The sequence below is a fragment of the Mobula hypostoma genome, chromosome X2 (assembly GCF_963921235.1).
Source record: "Mobula hypostoma chromosome X2, sMobHyp1.1, whole genome shotgun sequence".
NCBI lineage: Eukaryota > Metazoa > Chordata > Chondrichthyes > Myliobatiformes > Myliobatidae > Mobula > Mobula hypostoma.
In genome coordinates, this window is record NC_086129.1 from 32053446 (window position 1) to 32075754 (window position 22309).

Consider the following 22309-nt stretch of genomic DNA (forward strand, 5'->3'; position numbering starts at 1 on the left):
AACCTCACTGTTACGAAAGCCCTACATTAGTACCCTGTTTTCGCTTTCAGAAGGTGTTTTCACTGTTACGAAGAAAGGCAGCGCACGATAAAAAAATCAGCACGCGAAAAAATCAGCGCGCGATTAAAAGGCCGCGTGCGCCCTGAGCAGCCGCTCTCCCCTGGATTCGGAACAGCATTGCTTTAACACGTTGCATTGAGCAGCCATTTGCAAGATGAGTTCTGAGGTATTGGAAAAGCCTGAAAGAGCTCGTAAGGGTGTTACATTTAGCGTAAAACTAGACATAATTAAGCGTTTTGATCGTGGTGAACGAAGTAAGGACAAAGTGAGTTTGACTTGTGGAAGCTGACGAAGATGATGTTGAAGAGGTTTTGGCATCCCATGATCAAGAACTGATAGATGAAGAGTTGATACAATTGGAAGAGGAAAGGATAACAATCGAAACCGAATGCAGTAGTGAAATGAATGTGAAGCCACTGCGGGAGATTTTCGCTGCAATGATAAAGTATGACTTTAATTTTGAAAGGGTACGTCGGTTTAGGGGATATTTGCAGGATGGTTTCAGTCCTTACAAAGAACTGTATGATAGAAAAATGCACGAGGCTCAGCAGTCAAGCAAGCTTTCCACATCAACCACAGCAGATGACGAACCTCGACCTTCTGACATCGCGGCGGGCAGATGAGCCGCCTGCTCTAATGGAAACAGACGACGAGATGACACCCCAGTGTCCCACCACCCCAACACCCAGGCCGCGGACAGATACAGTACCGATTCACGGAGAATGCAGCAGTAGCCGGGAGACACACAGCACATCTTTAAGAAAAAAGCCAAAATAAACATTCTAATTGATTAGGTGCCGCCCCACACGTAAATGTCAGCCCAGATCAGAGGCGATGTAATCGGCAATTGGCACTGATCTGAGCCGACAATTACGTGTCGGGCAGCACCTAATTAATTAGCATGTTTATTTCGGCTTTTTTCTTAAATATATGCTGTGTGCCTCCCGGCTACCGCTGGACTCCTGCGTGCCTCGCGGCAATGTATCAGTCGGCGGCCTGGAGGGTGGGGGCCACTGCACCACTCAACCTGCGACGACTCAGTCTAACACACCATCAGCAAGCTGCCTTCCCGATTCCGGTAAGTGATACTACACTGTGCATAAATTATTTCTACTTTATATCGGCTATGTATTTTTACGTGTTATTTGGTATGATTTGGCAGCTTCATAGCTTAAAGGTTACTGGAGAGTACTTGCGCCATGTTTCTGTGGAGAGCGCGTGCGTGAGATTTTCTGCCGAGAGCGCTTGCGTGAGATTTTCTGCCGAGAGCGCTTGCGTTAGATTTTCGCTTCGGTGAACAGTGCCGGCAATGATTGTGGAAAAACATAGAAACATAGAAACATAGAAACATAGAAAATAGGTGCAGGAGTAGGCCACTCGGCCCTTCGAGCCTGCACCGCCATTTATTATGATCATGGCTGATCATCCAACTCAGAACCCCGCCCCAGCCTTCCCTCCATACCCCCTGACCCCTGTAACCACAAGGGCCATATCTAACTCCCTCTTAAACATAGCCAATGAACTTGCCTCAACAGTTTGCTGTGGCAGAGAATTCCACAGATTCACCACTCTCTGTGTGAAGAAGTTTTTCCTAATCTCGGGCCTAAAAGGCTTCCCCTCTATGCTCAAACTGTGACCCCTCGTTCTGGACTTCCCCAACATCGGGAACAATCTTCCTGCATCTAGCCTGTCCAATCCCTTTAGGATCTTATACATTTCAATCAGATCCCCCCTCAATCTTCTAAATTCCAACGAGTACAAGCCCAGTTCATCCAGTCTTTCTTCATATGAAAGTCCTGCCATCCCAGGAATCAATCCAGTGAACCTTCTTTGTACTCCCTCTATGGCAAAGATGTCTTTCCTCAGATTAGGGGACCAAAACTGCACACAATACTCCAGGTGTGGTCTCACCAAGGCCTTGTACAACTGCAGTAGTACCTCCCTGCTCCTGTACTCAAATCCTCTTGCTATGAATGCCAGCATACCATTCGCCTTTTTCACCACCTGCTGTACCTGCATGCCCACTTTCAATGACTGGTGTATAATGACACCCAGGTCTCGTTGCACCCCCCCTTTTCCTAATCGGCCACCATTCAGATAATAATCTGTTTTCCTATTTTTGCCACCAAAGTGGATAACTTCACATTTATCCACATTAAATTGCATCTGCCATGAGTTTGCCCACTCACCCAACCTATCCAAGTCACCCTGCATCCGCTTAGCATCCTCCTCACTGCTAACACTTCCGCCAAGCTTCGTGTCATCCGCAAACTTGGAGATGCTGCATTTAATTCCCTCATCCAAGTCATTAATATATATTGTAAACAACTGGGGTCCCAGCACTGAGCCTTGCGGTACCCCACTAGTCACCGCCTGCCATTCTGAAAAGGTCCCGTTTATTCCCACTCTTTGCTTCCTGTCTGCTAACCAATTCTCCACCCACACCAATACCTTACCCCCAATACCGTGTGCTTTAAGTTTGCACACTAATCTCCTATGTGGGACCTTGTCAAAAGTCTTTTGAAAATCCAAATATACCACATCCACTGGTTCTCCCCTATCCACTCTACTAGTTACATCCTCAAAAAATTCTATGAGATTCGTCAGACATGATTTTCCTTTCACAAATCCATGCTGACTTTGTCCGATCATTTCTCCGCTTTCCAAATGTGCTGTTATCACATCCTTGATAACTGACTCCAGCAGTTTCCCCACCACTGACGTTAGGCTAACCGGTCTATAATTCCCCGGTTTCTCTCTCCCTCCTTTTTTAAAAATTGGGGTTACATTAGCCACCCTCCAATCCTCAGGAACTAGTCCAGAATCTAACGAGTTTTGAAAAATTATCACTAATGCATCCACTATTTCTTGGGCTACTTCCTTAAGCACTCTAGGATGCAGACCATCTGGCCCTGGGGATTTATCTGCCTTCAATCCCTTCAATTTACCTAACACCACTTCCCTACTAACATGTATTTCACTCAGTTCCTCCATCTCACTGGACCCTCTGTCCCTTACTATTTCTGGAAGATTATTTGTGTCCTCCTTAGTGAAGACAGAACCAAAGTAATTATTCAATTGGTCTGCCATGTCCTTGCTCCCCATAATCAATTCACCTGTTTCTGTCTGCAGGGGACCTACATTTGTCTTTACCAGTCTTTTCCTTTTTACATATCTATAAAAGCTTTTACAGTCCGTTTTTATGTTCTCTGCCAGTTTTCTCTCATAATCTTTTTTCCCCTTCCTCATTAAGCCCTTTGTCCTTCTCTGCTGAACTCTGAATTCCTCCCAGTCCTCAGGTGAGCCACTTTCTCTGGCTAATTTGTATGCTACTTCTTTGGAATTGATACTATCCCTAATTTCTCTTGTCAGCCACGGGTGCACTACCTTCCTTGATTTATTCTTTTGCCAAACTGGGATGAACAATTGTTGTAGTTCATCCATGCAACCTATAAATGCTTGCCATTGCATATCCACCGTCAATCCTTTAAGTGTCATTTGCCAGTCTATCTTAGCTAATTCACGTCTCATACCTTCAAAGTTCCCCTTCTTTAAATTCAGAACCTTTGTTTCTGAATTAACTATGTCACTCTCCATATTAATGAAGAATTCCACCATATTATGGTCACTCTTACCCAAGGGGCCTCTCACGACAAGATCGCTAATTAACCCTTCCTCATTGCTCAAAACCCAGTCCAGAATAGCCTGCTCTCTAGTCGGTTCCTCGACATGTTGGTTCAAAAAACCATCCCGCATACATTCCAAGAAATCCTCTTCCTCAGCACCTTTACCAATTTGGTTCACCCAGTCTACATGTAGATTGAAGTCACCCATTATAACTGCTGTTCCTTTATTGCACACATTTCTAATTTCCTGTTTAATACCATCTCCGACCTCACTACTACTGTTAGGTGGCCTGTACACAACTCCCACCAGCGTCTTCTGCCCCTTAGTGTTACGCAGCTCTACCCATATCGATTCCACATCTTCCCGGCTTATGTCCTTCCTTTCTATTGCGTTAATCTCTTCTTTAACCAGCAACGCCACCCCACCTCCCATTCCTTCATGTCTATCCCTCCTGAATATTGAATATCCCTGAACGTTGAGCTCCCATCCCTGGTCACCCTGGAGCCATGTCTCTGTGATCCCAACTATATCATAATCATTAATAACAATCCGCACTTTCAATTCATCCACCTTATTACGAATGCTCCTTGCATTGACACATAAAGCCTTCAGGCGCTCTTTTATAACTCTCTTAGCCCTTGTACAATTATGTTGAAAAGTGGCCCTTTTTAATGCTTGCCCTGGATTTGTCGGCCTGCCACTTTTACTTTTCTCCTTTGTACTTTTTGCTTCTACGCTCACTTTACACCCCTCTGTCTCTCTGCACTGGTTCCCATCCCTCTGTTGTGAACTAACCTCCTCACGGCTAGCCTCTTTAATTTGATTCCCACCCCCCAACCATTCTAGTTTAAAGTCACCTCAGTAGCCCCCGCTAATCTCCCCACCAGGATATTGGTCCCCCTAGGATTGAAGTGTAACCCGTCCTTTTTGTACAGGTCACGCCTGCGCCAAAAGAGGTCCCAATGATCCAAAAACTTGAATCCCTGCCCCCTGCTCCAATCCCTCAGCCACGCATTTATCCTCCACCTCATCGCATTCCTACTCTCACTGTCGCGTGGCACAGGCAGTAATCCCGAGATTACTACCTTTGCGGTCCTTTTTCTCAACTCCCTTCCTAGCTCCCTATATTCTCCTTTCAGGACCTCATCCCTTTTCCTACCTATGTCATTGGTACCTATATATACCACGACCTCTGGCTCCTCACCCTCCCACTTCAGGATATCTTGGACACGATCAGAAATATCCTGGACCCTGGCACCAGGGAGGCAAACTACCATCCGGGTCTCTGGACTGCGTCCACAGAATCGCCTATCTGACCCCCTTACTATCGAGTCCCCTATCACAACTGCCCTCCTCTTCCTTGCCCTACCCTTCTGAGCTACAGGGCCAGACTCTGTGCCGGAGGCACGGCCACTGTCGCTTCCCCCGGGTAAGCTGTCCCCCCCAACAGTACTCAAACAGGAGTACCTGTTGTTAAGGGGCACAGCCACCGGGGTACTCCCCATCACCTGACTTTTCCCCTTCCCCCTCCTAACCGTGACCCACTTTGTCTGCCTCCCGTGGCCCCGGCGTGACCACCTGCCTTCCACTCCTCTCTATCACCTCCTCACTCTCCCTGACCAGACGAAGGTCATCGAGCTGCAGCTCCAGTTCCGTAACACGGTCCCTTAGGAGCTGCATCTCGATGCACTTGGCGCAGATGTAGACGTCCGGGAGGCTTGGAAACTCCAGGGCCTCCCACATCCGACACCGAGAACAGCAAACTGCCCTCACAGTCATAATGCCCCTCTCCTCAAATAGCAACAGAAAATGAATGTCAAACCTTCCTCGCCTCGCCCGCTTCCGCCTAAGCCCGGTGAGCCGAAGCCCTTAAGTCTTCACTCTGCTCCCGGCTCACTCCACCGCCCGCAAACTACGCTGCCCGCTCTATGAGGCTTTGTTCCTTTTAAATCTGCCGCGCTGCACTGCCCGACGTCACACGCCTGCAAAGTATTTCTACTTTATATAGGCTGTGTATTTATCATATCATTCCTACTTTTAATATATGTTACTGTTATTTTAGGTTTTATGTGTTGTTTGGCATGATTTGGTAGGTTATTTTTGGGTCTGCTAACGCTCACAAAATTTTCCCGTATAAGTAAATGGTAATTGCTTCTTCACTTTACGACATTTTGGCTTACGAACCGTTTCATTGGAACGCTCTACCTTCGGATGGTGGGGGAAACCTGTATATCTCAATGGAAAGAATTATAATAAACTTTCTAAAATATTTGAAAAATATCCGCAAAGCAGTGGTATCTTAAGAAGCATGGATCCATCCCCAAACCCTGTTTATATGCTCCACCTGGTGGTATAATGTTGAAATTATTTAATAAAAACACAAGCATAATAATGACTGTGTATTAAGACTGGAAGCATGAGAGCGTTTGATCTGCGGCACAATGTCCCATCCGGTGCAGCAACGTTAGAGAAATATCTTACTCCTCTACAGTTAGTAATACATCCTTTCGTGTAAAACTACTTTAAAATGCACAAATCTTCCCAAATATTGATGTAATCTCATTAAGTACTTAAATTATCTTCATGTATATGAATAAAGAGAACATATCATGCCAAGGTTTGAATAAATTAATCTTTCAATCAAAAGGTATTTTCACTGAGAGAGTTAACTTAATTCCATCTTAAATTCCTTACATGCACTGGTCTTTTCAGATGTCAGAATTCACATAAATTTTCCTATCCTATATCTAAGCAGTGATAGGTAAATATCATGACAATATTTTTAAATATCATTAAAAGTTTCAGAAATTTCTTAGATACAATTAAAGTCAAGCTCATGTAGTATACAAGAAAAATGTCCTACCTTGTTGAACCATTTGTAAATAACTTTAGTCACAGGGTCAGAGAGCTGCAGCTTTCCATCCTTAACCAATGACTCAATGTTCCCTAGTGTGACTATGCCTTGTATCGTGCTGCATATAAATTAAAAATTATTATTATTTACTTTCATGTCAAAGTATCATTGGTATTTTGCAGATACTGGCAATCCGGAGGAATGCACAGAAAATGGTGGGACAACTCGGCAGCTCAGGCATAAGGAGTCGAGGTTTCGGGCTGGGACCCTTCATCGGGATTCTAGAACTTTCTGTATTTTTAATTTCAGATTTCCAGCGTTTTCAGTTTTTTGTTTGAAATTCAGATCTGGTAAAGTGTTGCTTTTTAGACTACGGGATGTTGTCAGTGGTATTCCCTAGGAGTCAGTACCGTGGAACATTAAAAATATATCTGTTATCTAGACATGGGAAGGCGGATGAGTTGAGGGCGTGGATTGACACGTGGAATTATGATGTTGTAGCAATTAGTGAAACTTGGCTACAGGAAGGGCAGGACTGGCAGCTTAATATTCCAGGGTTCCGATGTTTCAGATGTGATTGAGGCAGAGGAATGAAAGGTGGGGGAGTAGCATTGCTTGTTAGGGAAAATATTACAGCAGTGCTCAGGCAGGGCAGATTAGAGGGCTTGTCTACTGAGTCCTTATGGGTGGAGCTGAGAAACAGGAAAGGTACGGCCACATTAGTGGGATTGTATTACAGACCACCCATAGTCAACGTGACTTGGAAGAGCAAATCTGCAGAGAGATAGCAGACAACTGCAGGAAACATAAAGTTGTGGTGGTAGGGGATTTTAATTTTCCATACATTGATTGGGACTCCCATACTGTTAGGGGTCTAGATGGTTTAGAGTTTGTAAAATGTGTTCAGGAAAGTTTTCTAAATCAGTATATAGAGGGACCAACTAGAGGGGATGCAATATTGGATCTCCTGTTAGGAAACGAATTAGGGCAAGTGACGGAAGTCTGTGTAGGGGAGCACTTTGGTTCCAGTGATCATAACGCCATTAGTTTCAATTTGATCATGGACAAGGATAGATCTGGTCCTAGGGTTGAGGTTCTGAACTGGAAGAAGGCCAAATTTGAAGAAATGAGAAAGGATCTAAAAAGCGTGGATTGGGACAGGTTGTTCTCTGGCAAAGATGTGATTGGTAGGTGGGAAGCCTTCAAAGGGGAAATTTTGAGAGTGCAGAGTTTGTATGTTCCTGTCAGGATTAAAGGCAAATTGAATAGGAATAAGGAACCTTGGTTCTCGAGGGATATTGCAACTCTGATAAAGAAGAAGAGGGAGTTGTATGAAATGTATAGGAAACAGGGGGTAAATCAGGTGCTTGAGGAGTATAAGAAGTGCGAGAAAATACTTAAGAAAGAAATCAGGAGGGCAAAAAGAAGACATGAGTTTGCCTTGGCAGTCAAAGTGAAGGATAATCCAAAGAGCTTTTACAAGTATATTAAGAGCAAAAGGATTGTAAGGGATAAAATTGGTCCTCTTGAAGATCAGAGTGGTCGGCTTTGTGGGAACCAAAGGAAATGGGGGAGATCTTAAACAGGTTTTTTGCGTCTGTATTTACTAAGGAAGCTGGCACGAAATCTATGGAATTGAGGGAATCAAGTAGTGAGACCATGGTAACTGTACAGATTGAAAAGGAGGAGGTGCTTGCTGTCTTGAGGAAATTTAAAGTGGATAAATCCCCGGGACCTGACAGAGTGTTCCCTCGGACCTTGAAGGAGACTAGTGTTGAAATTGCGGGGGCCCTGGCAGAAATATTTAAAATGTCGCTGTCTACGGGTGAAGTGCCGGAGGATTGGAGAGTGGCTCATGTTGTTCCGTTGTTTAAAAAAGGATCGAAAAGTAATCCGGAAAATTATAGGCCGGTGAGTTTAACGTCAGTAGTAGGTAAGTTATTGGAGGGAGTACTAAGAGACAGAATCTACAAGCATTTGGATAGACAGGGTCTTATTAGGGAGAGTCAACATGGCTTTGTGCGTGGTAGGTCATGTTTGACCAATCTGTTGGAGTTTTTCGAGGAGGTTACCAGGAAAGTGGATGAAGGGAAGGCAGTGGATATTGTCTACATGGACTTCAGTAAGGCCTTTGACAAGGTCCCGCATGGGAGGTTAGTTAGGAAAATTCAGTCGCTAGCTATACATGGAGAGGTGGTAAATTGGATTGGACATTAGCTCGATGGAAGAAGCCAGAGAGTGGTGGTAGAAAATTGCTTCTCTGAGTGGAGGCCTGTGACTAGTGGTGTGCCACAGGGATCAGTGCTGGGTCCATTGTTATTTGTCATCTATATCAATGATCTGGATGATAATGTGGTAAATTGGATCAGCAAATTTGCTGATGATACAAAGATTGGAGGTGTAGTAGACAGTGAGGAAGGTTTTCAGAGCCTGCAGAGGGACTTGGACCAGCTGGAAAAATGGGCTGAAAAATGGCAGATGGAGTTTAATACAGACAAGTGTGAGGTATTGCACGTTGGAAGGACAAACCAACGTAGAACATACAGGGTTAATGGTAAGGCACTGAGGAGTGCAGTGGAACAGAGGGATCTGGGAATACAGATACAAAATTCCCTAAAAGTGTCGTCACAGGTAGATAGGGTCGTAAAGAGAGCTTTTGGTACATTGGCCTTTATTAATCGAAGTATTGAGTATAAGAGCTGGAATGTTATGATGAGGTTGTATAAGGCATTGGTGAGGCCGAATCTGGAGTATTGTGTTCAGTTTTGGTCACCAAATTACAGGAAGGATATAAATAAGGTTGAAAGAGTGCAGAGAAGGTTTACAAGGATGTTGCCGGGACTTGAGAAACTCAGTTACAGAGAAAGGTTGAATAGGTTAGGACTTTATTCCCTGGAGCATAGATGAATGAGGGGAGATTTGATAGAGGTATATAAAATTATGATGGGTATAGATAGAGTGAATGCAAGCAGGCTTTTTCCACTGAGGCAAGGGGAGAAAAAAAACCAGAGGACATGGGTTAAGGGTGAGGGGGGAAAAGTTTAAAGGGAACATTAGTGGAGGCTTCTTCACACAGAGAGTGGTGGGAGTATGGAATGAGCTGCCAGACGAGGTGGTAAATGCGGGTTCTTTTTTAACATTTAAGAATAAATTGGACGGATACATGGATGGGAGGTGTATGGAGGGATATGGTCCGTGTGCAGGTCAGTGGGACTAGGCAGAAAATGGTTCGGCACAGCCAAGAAGGGCCAAAGGGCCTGTTTCTGTGCTGTAGTTTCTATGGTTCTATGGTTCTATGGGAAGATAAGATAAAATTCCAAACACTCTTATTGTCACAAGCCTAGAAAATACAGTGAAACAATGAGAATGAAAGTAGAGGAAAGAAAGGCGAGTGGAAAGTGCAGCCATGTGGAAGATTAAATTTAATGTAGAGAATTGTGAAAAGCTAAGTTTGGTGAAAAGAATGAGGAGAGGTGATTGGTACAATACTAGAAAGAGTGTCCTGGCAAAAGGGGCTGGGGACATTTTAAAATTTTATTTCATTTATTTAGAGATACAGCGTGAAATAGGCCCTTCCGGGTCTTCGAGCCACACCGCCAGCAACCCCAATTTAATCCTAGCCTACTCACAGGACAATTTACAATGACCAATTAGCCTACTAACTGGTACGTCCTTGGACTGTGGGAGCAAACTTGAGGACCTGGAGGAAGCCCATGCATTCCACGGGGAGGACGCACAGACTCCTTACAGATGACATCAGAATTCCACTCTGAACTTCGACACTCCGAGCTGTAATAGTGTCACGCTTACCACTATGTTACCATTTATATGAGTATCCTTGGATGCAGCTTGTGTGAGGGATTGTGTTTAGTTTAAATACTCCATTATTGGCTGGTATGTCTTTAGCTCTGGAATTCCTTTTTTGATTCCTGTCAGTTCCCCATATCTTTTTTCTCTGTTTGTTCCTTAAATCTCTTCAACCAGGCTTTCGTCACTTGCCTCATTACTTCCCCATGTAAATTGATAAAATTTGTTTCTTAACTTCTCTTTACAGTGCCTCAGGATAACTAACTTTGTTAAAATAATTCTATAGCATTGATAGCCCACATTCTCCATTCTGCTTGAAGATGTAATAGCCAGGGCATGAATAGAGAAGTGGCCAACTCAGAGAAACACTGGAGAAAACTGGGTAGTATTTTTAATTGGCAGTCTGTGACTAACACAGCATCAAAGGAGTTAATGCTAGGCTCTATATAATTTGTAATCATTATGAATGATTTGAAAATGTAAAGTTATTCATTTTGGAATGGCAAATGAGAAGTCAAATTATTATCTAAATAGAGTGAAACTACAAAAGTACGGAATTCAAAGGATCTGGAGGAATGGAGGTTGTATCTTGATACATGAAACACAAATACTTAGCATGCAGTTACAGCAGAAATTAAAATTACAAATGGAACATTGAACAGAACAATGGAAGAACTCAACAGGTGTGGAAGAATTTAAAACTCTTTGGATATGTAGGGTTTAACCTAATAGCTTGTGAATGCTCTTAAAATTCAGCAAAAGTCCTTGCTCTCAGAATTTAGCTGAAAGTCCTTGATAATGTCTAAAAAAAATGTTATAGCGCCGCATTTACGTAATGCTGTTGTTTGTTGAAAGTTAGGCCAAGTTCAAAGTCATGTTGTTTGTTACATTCTAGGCCTAAGTTCAGAGTCAAGCAATGTTATTGTTAAGTGCTTTTAGTTACATACGCTGTGTCTATGTAATGAAGCGTGTCTGAAAGCTAACCAGAGCTTCTGAACACCGCTTTTAGGAAAAGAGGCTCTCCGTGATATCACGTATAAATAAAGTCCTTTAGTCTGAAACAATTCTCTGAGTCGGCCGGATTTGTTCTGTCTGCTACTCCTGAGATTTTTCAGCAACAGAATGGCGACGAGGATGGGATCGCTATAGGGTACGCTTGAGCAAAAGCAAGACAGCGGCTCTTTCGCTTGAGCTAAGGCAAGATAGTGGGGAGTACGCTTGAGCGGAAGCAAGACAGCGGCTCTTACGCGATTCTAGGAAAGGAACCCTAGGCGGAAAAGGAGAAGCAAGACAGAAAGGTGCCTTCCAAATTGGGAAGGAGAATCGGTCTCCTAGCTGAAAGGGGGAGACTGGTGCCCTGCATCCTAGCTGAAAGGGGGACGGCTGGGGGTGCTTATGGGAGTACCAAGATAGCTACCGATCAATTCCGTGACTGAACTCAGAGACCTGTGGAATGACAAAGGAAACACACCAGTGAGCACTCATTGTGTACGTAGTGTGTATAAAGAAGCTTTGTGCTGTCGTAACTGAAATTAAAATCCTGAACAGGAAAAACGGGAAGAGCCAGCAGTCGATTGGCTAGTGCTGATCCTGCTAATAAACCGAGGAGTTCCGGAGGTAAGACGAAGGCTTTGAACACTCAACTGCAGGTAGGAAAAAGACTGCCAAAAAGATTAAAAAGATAGGACGGCACCACCAGCAAGTAGGAGACCTCTTAGTCCCGCCTGGATCCCCGGCGGGTATGGTAATCAGAGAGACCAGAGGTAATCCTTACACGGTAACATACAGTAGTGAGTGGTCACATGGGGATTGGCCATATAGGGGAAGTTTTAATTTGAGACTAATCCAGCACTGGGAGGACACCACCTGAAAAGGGGACGGCGACCCAAATTGGGATGCTGATAACATGTTAAGATGTTTTAAACAATGGAAGGAGGTGGCTAAAAGACACCAACCTCCAAAGAAAAAGGAGAGTAAGCAGCTTGAAACAGAGAAGGCTGGGGCCGAAACGAAACCTGCCATTTGACAGTGGCCATAAAACCACCAGCGAAGCCTAAAGATATCGGGACAATGGTAAAACGATTGGCGAAAGAAACCAAGGCTGTTTATACTATAACTCTGCTGGTACTGGGACAGGAAGCCCAAATAAAATCCTTTAACGAAAAGGAGGGGAGAATTATGTTAAAGTCCAAGAGCTGGGAAACAACCTTTGAAAAGCAACAGCCACCACTAGAAGACCCTCTACTTCCCCCTAGAGCCATAGCGCAGGTACCAGGGAACCTATGGGCCCAACATAGCAATCATGTGGGAAAGGCCCAAACAGCTCCCGAGCATAAAGTTACTCTCAAAAGAATGTGCCACTGACCCGTATTAAACTGTATCGTATAGCTACTGAAGCTGAAGAAAGTGTCACTCCAATAATTGACACATTGCAGCAAGGGGTGCTGGTGAAGACTCAAAGCATGTGTATATTACCTATATTACCTATCCCAAAAATGGGCTGGAGAAATGAATGGCGTTTTGTGCAGGACCTAAGAGCCATTAATAAGATAGTCATCCCTATCACTCTGCTGGTGCTGGACACCAACATTATGCTTACTTCTATACCTGTGGGAGCGAGTACCTTTACCATAATCGATCGGTGATCAGCACTTTTCTCCATACCTTTGCATGAGGAAGCCAGTATTTATTTGTCTTTACTTTTAAGAATGAGCAATCTACGTGGACACGTCTGCCCCAGGGATATACCAAAAGCCCCGCAGTTTATGCTGCAGCAGTTAAAAATGATTTGGCCGAATGCCACCTGTCCAAATATTCCACGCTGATTCAGTATGCAGACAACATCCTGTTAGCTTCTGCTACAGGGCCACAATGTCTGACCGATTCTTTAACACTCCTTGAACTTTTGGCGAGAAGAGGGCACAGGGTGCCTGTGGAGAAAATGCAGTTTTGCCAAGAGACTGTCCAGTACCTTGGATTCCAGCTCAGTAAAGGTTGGCAAAGTTTGGGAAGGGATCGAATAAAAGCAATAAAGAAGGTCTCATGGAATTGTGGAAGAATTTAAGACTCTTTGGATATGTAGGGGTTAACCTAATAGCTTGTGAATGCTCTTAAAATTCAGCTAAAACAGGTCAAGCTGCATCTGTGGAGGCAAAAGGTGTAAGACAATGTTTCAGCTTGAGAGACTGCATCAGGTCTGAGAGGGAAGATTGCTGATTGCCAGTACCTATCCACTCCTGATCATGGTCCTGTCTCTTCCACCACCCCAAACTCCAGCCCATGTACTGTAATATACTGGCAACCTTCCCTCTGTCTTTTTAGTCCTGATGCAAAGTCTTGACACAAAGGTTGACTTGCACCTTCTGTTTCCATATCTGGTGTTCTGTTTCTCGTTCTAAATTCCAGAATTTGCCATTGCTTTTGTCTTCATTTTGGGATACTGATTTCAAACACAGTCTGTAGGAGCTAGTGTATCTGCACCCAAAGTATTGTGTACGTGACTGAACTCCAATTATAAGGAATGATTCCAGAGAAGATTCATCAGGCTCACTCCTAGGGTTAAGAGATTGATGTATCAAGAAAGGTCGAGCTGATTGGTCATGTGCTCTTTGATGTTTAGAAGGATGAGAGGGATTGGCAACGTGCATTCCGAGAAGAAGTTTCCGCGGTTGGGGTTATCTAGAACTAGTGGGCACAGCTTCAGAAGAAGGGTTTTCTCATTTCAGATGGAGAAGAAGAGGAATTCTTTTCTCTTAGAGAATCGTGAAGATCTCTAATCCAGTCCAAGGTGGGGACTGGCAGAAAATTGCGCTGCGAGGGAGTCAAGGACTATGAGAAAGGAGCAGTTAAGTGCCTAGCCCAAATTAAACCAGCATCATCTTATGGACTAGCCGGCCAGTGGTGCATCAGCACCGGACTTCAAGGCAAATGGTCCTGGGTTCGAATCCGGCAGGCCCCTTGCACGCTTTCCATCTGCGTTGGGTTGAGCATCGAGCCAGCAAATGCTAAGGAAATGGCAAAAATGCCGCCCAGTGCGCCATAGGGCACAAAAAGGAACAACAATCTTATGGAATGGCAGAACCAATGGAACGGGCTAATAAGCTCACTCTGTGTTCTTTATTATGTTTTTGTTCTTCTAAGGTGTTGTTGAATGTGCTGAGTGTGATGAAGTTAATTATTCTTTACTTGACCACATCTAATGCTGCTTTCATCACATTAATTTTTATTTTACATTTTATTTTATTTAGAGATACAGCACAGTAACAAGCCTTTCCATTCCAATTACACCCACGTGATCAATTAGCCTCCTCATCCATACGTCTTTGGGATGAGAGAGAAAACCAGAGCATCTGAAGGAAATAAATCACGGGGAGAACGAATTTGAAACAATTCATACATACCCACTGAAGTCAACAACCACAGCATTGGCCAAGCTGTTTACTCTAAGAATCTGTATGACATCTTGACAGGAGATGGTAGAAGTGACTGTCTGTACTGTGGGCAGCTTCATCTGATTTATCGGTGTATCCCACCAACTACAAAAGATGAAAGAAACTGCAAATCATTTGTTCAAAGATGACATGAGCACTTCATGCATCCCTAAATGCAATATTCCTATGATTTGCTGGTGTTTGTTAAAAAATTTTCATTGTGGCTATAAGTAAGAAATTTCAGTGCTTTTCTAATCATCAAAAAATGACCCTCCATTTCCATTGTTTACCCTCTACTACTAGTCGTGGAATTCTGATTGTCGCACCAGTGCAGTATACATTTGGAAACCCAGGTAAATACAACAAATACCATCCATAAGACCATAAAATATAGGTGTAGCATCGGTAATTTCACCCATCGAGTCTGCTCCACCAATTCGTCATGAGTGTAGATGAACAAGTGGGGGTTTTAATGAAACCTATCAAATATTGGAAGCCCTAGATAGAGTGGATGATTCCTATAGTGGGGGAGTCCAGGGCGAGAGGGCACAGCCTCCGAATGCAAGGTCATCCCTTCAGAACAGAGATGAGGAGGAATTTCTTTAGCCAATCAGTGGAATTCGTTATCACGGATGGCTGTAGAGGTCATGTCACTGGGTATGCTTAAAACAGAGGTTGTAGGATCCTGATTAGTTAGGCTGTCAAAGGTTATAAGGACTAGGCAGGAGAATGGGATTGAGGGGGATAATAAGAAAGACTTAAAGCACACGGTATTGGGGGTAAGGTATTGGTGTGGGTGGAGAATTGGTTAGCAGACAGGAAGCAAAGAGTGGGAATAAACGGGACCTTTTCAGAATGGCAGGCGGTGACTAGTGGGGTACCGCAAGGCTCAGTGCTAGGACCCCAGTTGTTTACAATATATATTAATGACTTGGATGAGGGAATTAAATGCAGCATCTCCAAGTTTGCGGATGACACGAAGCTGGGTGGCAGTGTTAGCAGTGAGGAGGATGCTAAGAGGATGCAGGGTGACTTGGATAGGTTGGGTGAGTGGGCAAACTCATGGCAGATGCAATTTAATGTGGATAAATGTGAAGTTATCCACTTTGGTGGCAAAAATAGGAAAACAGATTATTATCTGAATGGTGGCCGATTAGGAAAAGGGGAGGTGCAACGAGACCTGGGTGTCATTATACACCAGTCATTGAAAGTGGGCATGCAGGTACAGCAGGCGGTGAAAAAGGCGAACGGTATGCTGGCATTTATAGCGAGAGGATTCGAGTACAGGAGCAGGGAGGTACTACTGCAGTTGTACAAGGCCTTGGTGAGACCACACCTGGAGTATTGTGTGCAGTTTTGGTCCCCTAATCTGAGGAAAGACATCTTTGCCATAGAGGGAGTACAAAGAAGGTTCACCAGATTGATTCCTGGGATGGCAGGTCTTTCATATGAAGAAAGACTGGATGAACTGGGCTTGTACTCGTTGGAATTTAGAAGATTGAGGGGGGATCTGATTGAAACGTATAAGATCCTAAAGGGATTGGACAGGCTAGATGCAGGAAGATTGTTCCCGATGTTGGGGAGGTCTAGAACGAGGGGTCACAGTTTGAGGATAGAGGGGAAGCCTTTTAGGACCGAGGTTAGGAAAAACTTCTTCACACAGAGAGTGGTGAATCTGTGGAATTCTCTGCCACAGCAAACTGTTGAGGCCAGTTCATTAGCTATGTTTAAAAGGAAGTTAGATATGGCCCTTGTGGCTACAGGGGTCAGGGGGTATGGAGGGAAGGCTGGGTTCTGAGTTGGATGATCAGCCATGATCATAATAAATGGCGGTGCAGGCTCGAAGGGCCGAATGGCCTACTCCTGCACCTATTTTCTATGTTTCTATGTTTCTATAATGGAATGGCAGAGAAAACTTGATGGGCCGAATGGCCTAATTCCACTCCTATGTCTTATGGCCTTTCCTCTGACTTCCCTATTATCCTCAACCCTCCTTTAGATCAAAAGTCTGTCTTACTAGGCCTTGAATGTCAAGGATTGCACCTCCACACTCTTGGATGGATAACTCCAAAGTTGCAGAACTATTTGATAGAATAAACTCCTTCTCCTCTCTGTTATATAGGGATAAATCCTTATTCTGAGATTATACCCTGTAGTTCAGCACTTCATGTACAAGAAGAAACATCCAAGACACAGTAATCTGCTTCTTAGCCCAAAATTACTAAGATCTCAGCAAACGTTGATGTCATACCTTTTTTGGTCATTCTCCACATGCAGAAACCCTTTCTGTTCCATCCAACCATCACTAAGAAATTTTGACCTATATGACAGTAGATTAAACATGAAGCAAAAGCAAACATGAAGTTCAATATTTTAGAAGTATTCAGTCCTGGATGTTTATACTGGTTCACACAACAAACTGTTATTGAAAATCTTCCTGAAACTTCAATTAGTCTAAAATTTAATGGTAATATTTTAGTCAATCATTCGCTATAACTTTTCCATCTTTCAACACTTGCACCAGTGTTTGAGGCTGGCATGGAGGCATGACTGGATTGCTAACCCCTCTATCCACTAACCTGCAGCAAAGTATGAAGCAAGAGTTGGTGGCTTCCAGTGCTGACTTACTGGTAAATATTGCTTTGCTCCAAAATGACGAGGCACTAGGTGCCCAAGTAGTGTCAACCAGCATGATGTGATCACATGAGAGAACTTGAATATAGTAAATGGATGGAAGGAAGCAGTTGGCTAAGGTCTGTCCCAAGACTATGCTGACTGTCAAATGTGAGTACACTGAATGTTTCTGAATGTTCGTAACATTGAGTGCATTCAAAACTGTCAAAATTTGATTAAAATGTTGATCTTTCAACATTTTTCAGAGGTCAGATGAAAGTGACAACACTTGACATCAAGGCACCATTTGATATGATGTGACATCAGGGTAGTTGTTGAAACATCAAAAGGAAAATACTCCAATGGTGACAATAGTCTCTTGCACAAAGGAAAGTGGTTGTAGTCGTTGGAGATTAAAGATCACAGATTCATGACTTCACTGCAGGAGTATCTCAGTGACATCAGCCAATGACATCATAAGGTCAGAAGTGAGGGTGTTTGCTCAAGTTTGAACAATTTCAGTTCCATTCTCAGCTCATCAGCAAGTGAGGCAGTCTATACTTGCAAGAAGCAAGACTAATCAATATTTGAAATACTCTGAAGAGTGGCAATAAGAATGTGACTGGCAATGGGCATCTTCAGCATGAGAGATGTTTAGGACCCAAGCTAGCGTGGCCCAAGCAAAATCGAAACTGGACATTGGTGAGCAAGTTATTGGTAGATGCTGTGTTAGTGATACCTTCCATCACTTTACTGATGGTTGAAAGAAGAGCAGGTAGTAATATCCAGCCAGAGTGGATTTGCTCTGCTTTTTATGAACAAGAAATACCTGGGCAATTTTCACGTTATTTGGTAGTTGCAAGTGTTTTAAATGCACTGGAATAGGTTGGCCAGATGCAGGTATCATTCTGGAGAACAGGTCTTTGGTACAACAGCTGGGACATTATCCGGTCCCATAGCTTTTGCTGTGTACAGTGCTCTCTGCCACATATTAATATCATATGCAGTGAATCGAGTTGCCTTTGGTTAATGGTAGGGGTCCATGGCATAAGGTGGTTGGGAACCCTGCTCTAGAGGAACCTGTGTATTTGTCCACAAAGATTCATGACTGAATGTGGTAGGATCTGTCGGTACTGACATTGTATAGCTCTATCTGTTGTTCTATGTCATTGCTTCCATCACAAATCAAATCTGGCAGCTATGTTTAACGTAGAACATAGAACACTACAGCACAATACAGGCCCTTCAGTTGACTTTTTAACCTACTCCAAGATCAATCTAACCTTTCCCTCCCACATCGTCTAGCATTTTTCTTTCATCCATCCGCCTATCTTAGAGTCTCTTAAATATTCCTCATGTACAGTATCTGCCTTTCTCATCACCCCTGGTAATGTGTTTCACACACTTTGCACTCTGTGTGGAAAAAACTACCTCCTGATTCCATGAGAGTTTTAAAGTCACTGTTGAGGATTCCCAGGGCTAGACACCTTGCCTGCATGGTACTATGCCTTCAGTGGGTTAGCCCTTCTGCAGGGAGGAACAAAATATACCCAGGGATTTTGAAGGGGCAATCCAGCATATTGTATGTAATGAATGACAACATAATAACATGGCCATGTCAGGCTGTTGTTTGGTTAGCTATGGAACGGCTCTGCCGCATTAGGCAGCAGATCCAGTATAATACATAAGTGTTAAGGATGGAAGCATTAGAGGGTCACTAGTTCTGCATTGGAGAATTTGCTTCTGTAACCCCTTCCCCCCACACTGGCTGGAAGTCCCTTATATTCCAATGCCGGTCTCCTTTGCTCAGCTGAGAGGTAAGATGGAGGATGCTGAACAACGAATACATACATTGGGACCTGTGTAGGACAGTCAGCCTTGTCAGCTTGAATAGCTTCACATTTCCCTACATTTCACTTGCCCTCTCATTTCACCTGGCCGGCTGGTGGCGTAGTGGCAGCAGCGGTGGACTCCAGAGTGAATGGTCCAGAGTTCAAATCCAGCCGGCTCTCTTGCATGCTTTCCTTCCATGCTGGTATGTGAGTCGAGCTAGCAACTCGACCTCGTAAAAAAACTGGAGAATGCTACAGAAATGCCACATGATGAGCAATCACCAAAAAAAGATCGGTGCAAAAAGCTTGTCATGACAGCGACCCAATGACTCCACCGGGAGTTAAGGGCATTCTTCTTTCTTCTTCTTCTCATTTCACCAAGCCATATTCCTCTGCAGGTTCTTTGTGGTTTCTGCACAATTTTCAAACAATCAATTTAATTCTCATCAGCAAAAGCGGCTGCAGTATACTTGTCCCTTCATCCACATCATTAACACAGAGTATTAATAGCCCCACAACTAAACACAGCACCAGTTACAGGTTGCCAGAGTTATCTCCCTAAGAGTGTCTCTCCTGCTGCTCCTCCTGCTCATGGCCCTCAGCTTCTGGGTGTCCTTGCCTATCTGCTGCTGACTTGGATTGGCAAGGTTGTGCAGCATGAAATCCTTGAGAGTGAACTATTTATGTGTTCTGCAAGGCTGCCACTAATCAGGTGAGTTAAGCAAACATTAAAGAAGCACGATGCCAGGGAGACTTCGACTGTGCTAATGTGAACTGACCCCAGAAATACCTGGGACAATTTTGTGCGTAGGTGCAGTTCACCTTGAAATGAACTCTGCTGTGACTTACACCAAGTAAGATCAAAGATAATAACTCAAAAGAATTAGCGAAAGTTAACCATTTTCTCAACAGAAATGAAACCATTTGAAATCATCAAAGATAACTGTGACAAGTTAGGAAAAGTTATTTATAATTGTCTTTTTTTCCTTCAAAGAATTTCCTCTCCATCCAAATGAAGGGGCTTGCAGACTTGTGCCAGGTTCAGCAGACAGACCCCTGATCTAATTGGCCGAGGAATCAAGCATGTATGTTTTCCACCATTAGGATCCATATAACAGACAAAGAATAGCCAATAATTCACTAGATTTGGTTAACTGATTTCCCAGTGTAAATGCAAGTTCAGAATGCAGAAAGCCTCTTCATTCTGAACTTCTTAGTATTTCAAATACAATGCCCCGGAACTGCTGACATTTTCCAGAAAGGCTTAGCCCATTAAATACCTCCAAAATCCCACAACAAGGCTGGAATTAGTGGCACTCTATGGTGCATCATTAAACACCCAGGGCCTTCAAAGGGTATTTGCATTACAATTGTCATACAGATTGTTCTGGGGAGCAAATAATTTTAATGAGTAATAATTTTAACTTGCATGTAATTCCGGATGGTGTCTGGGAGTATCACAACACAGCGCTGCCCTTCATTCAGTTCTTTTGCCACTGAAACAGCAGCACACATCGCACTGCCGGAACTCCCACCTACACAGCAAGAAAGATGAAGCTTAAAGTTACACATTTTAAAGTTAAAGACTGTCCCGAGCCTTGTGGCCCATCAGGCCGGTGCTTATGCCAGTTTCTGTGGCGTGAAGCGACTGAAAGTACGAGACTCCGCACCCCCCCACCCCAGACAGGACGCCAGTCTATCGCGAGGTTAACCCCCAACATTTTGTCGGCACCCATTTTCAGCTGGGTGGACTGGAGCAGTGTGTGGTTAAGTGCCTTGCTCAAAGACACAACACGCTGCCTTGGTCGAGACTTGAATCCACGACCTTCAGGTCATGAGCCCAACGCTCTAACTACTTGGCCACGCGCCACACTATTACGCATGGTCTAATGTTAATCGTACATGGACTCCAATTATCACCAATGCAAAATACTGACATGCGATTCAATTCATTTCAGCACTGCGCTGTGCTTAGGGTTGCCAACTTTCTCACTCCCAAATAAGGGACAAAAGTAGCAGTCAAATACGGAACACTTGTATTTACCCCAAGAGAGATTACCATGACCATGAAGCCTTGCGCGGGCACCTGTGTGCGCATGCGCGTATGTACCACTTTTTTTTTTACAAATTGGTTTTGGCTTAATCTTCCCGATTCTGTCTGAGTGAAACTACACTACGCACATTATTTCTACTGTATATAAGCTGTGTATTTATCAAATCATTCCTGCTTTTACTATATGTTAGTGTTATTTTAGGTTTTATGTGTTATTTAGTATGATTTGGTAGGTTATTTTTTGGGTCTGGGAATGCTCAAAAATTTTTCCCATATAAATTAATGGTAATTTCTTCTTCGCTTTATGTCATTTCGGCACGAAAGGTTTCATAGGAACGCCCTACCTTAGCGGGAGAAACACGGGACAAACCAATTTAGCCCAATATATGGGATGCCCTAGCTAATACGGGACAATTTTCAACCCTAGCTGTGCTGTATCATGACTTTTATTGCATTTATGTGATTCTCATTTCATTTTTTCAAGGAAAAGTTGGAGTGCAGAGTCCATCGTCTAACAGTAGACTGGGGATGGACTCAGGAGGCTGCCCAACATTTGAGGCAATTTCTGGACGCAAAAAGGACATAAGAAAATGCTATTGTTCTTTATTTGTGTAGCCATACGTAGAAATCCTGCATTACAATGATTGGTGCCACACGCAGTGCTGTGCAAAAGACTTAGGCACAGACATATGGCGAGGTACCTAAGACTTTTGCAAGGTACTGCATTTATCAACATGGAGCGGAGAGCAAGTTTGTAAATCAGGTGGGAGCAAAGGATGTTGGAGATGGTGAGGGTGTGGGACAGTTGGCAGAAATGAGTGCCAAGGGTGGGTGGGTGATGACATCAGGCAAGGTCTTTTGTTTCCAAACAACTAGTTTATTAATCAAATCAGAATGTCTCCCTGGTGTTTCCCACTCCCTTCCCTTTTTCCTAACCATGATTTCCTTCTCCCTGCCCTCTTCCCACTCTCAGTCCACAATAGAGACCTATATCAGAACCAGGTTTATCATCACTCACATATATCAAGACATT

General features: G+C 43.7%; 1 protein-coding gene across 1 annotated transcript in view; it reads right to left on the reverse strand.

Moving 5' to 3' along the window:
* The window catches only part of LOC134341036 (cystathionine beta-synthase-like), a 76210-nt gene that overhangs the window by 4080 nt on the left and 49821 nt on the right, over nt 1-22309 (reverse strand). Inside the window, exons 11-14 of the mRNA XM_063038771.1 lie at nt 20653-20758; nt 17030-17098; nt 14749-14883; nt 6551-6659 (exon numbers count right to left, since the gene is read on the reverse strand). Coding sequence (XP_062894841.1) covers nt 6551-6659; nt 14749-14883; nt 17030-17098; nt 20653-20758 — 419 coding nt within the window. The remainder of the gene's footprint in view (nt 1-6550; nt 6660-14748; nt 14884-17029; nt 17099-20652; nt 20759-22309) is intronic.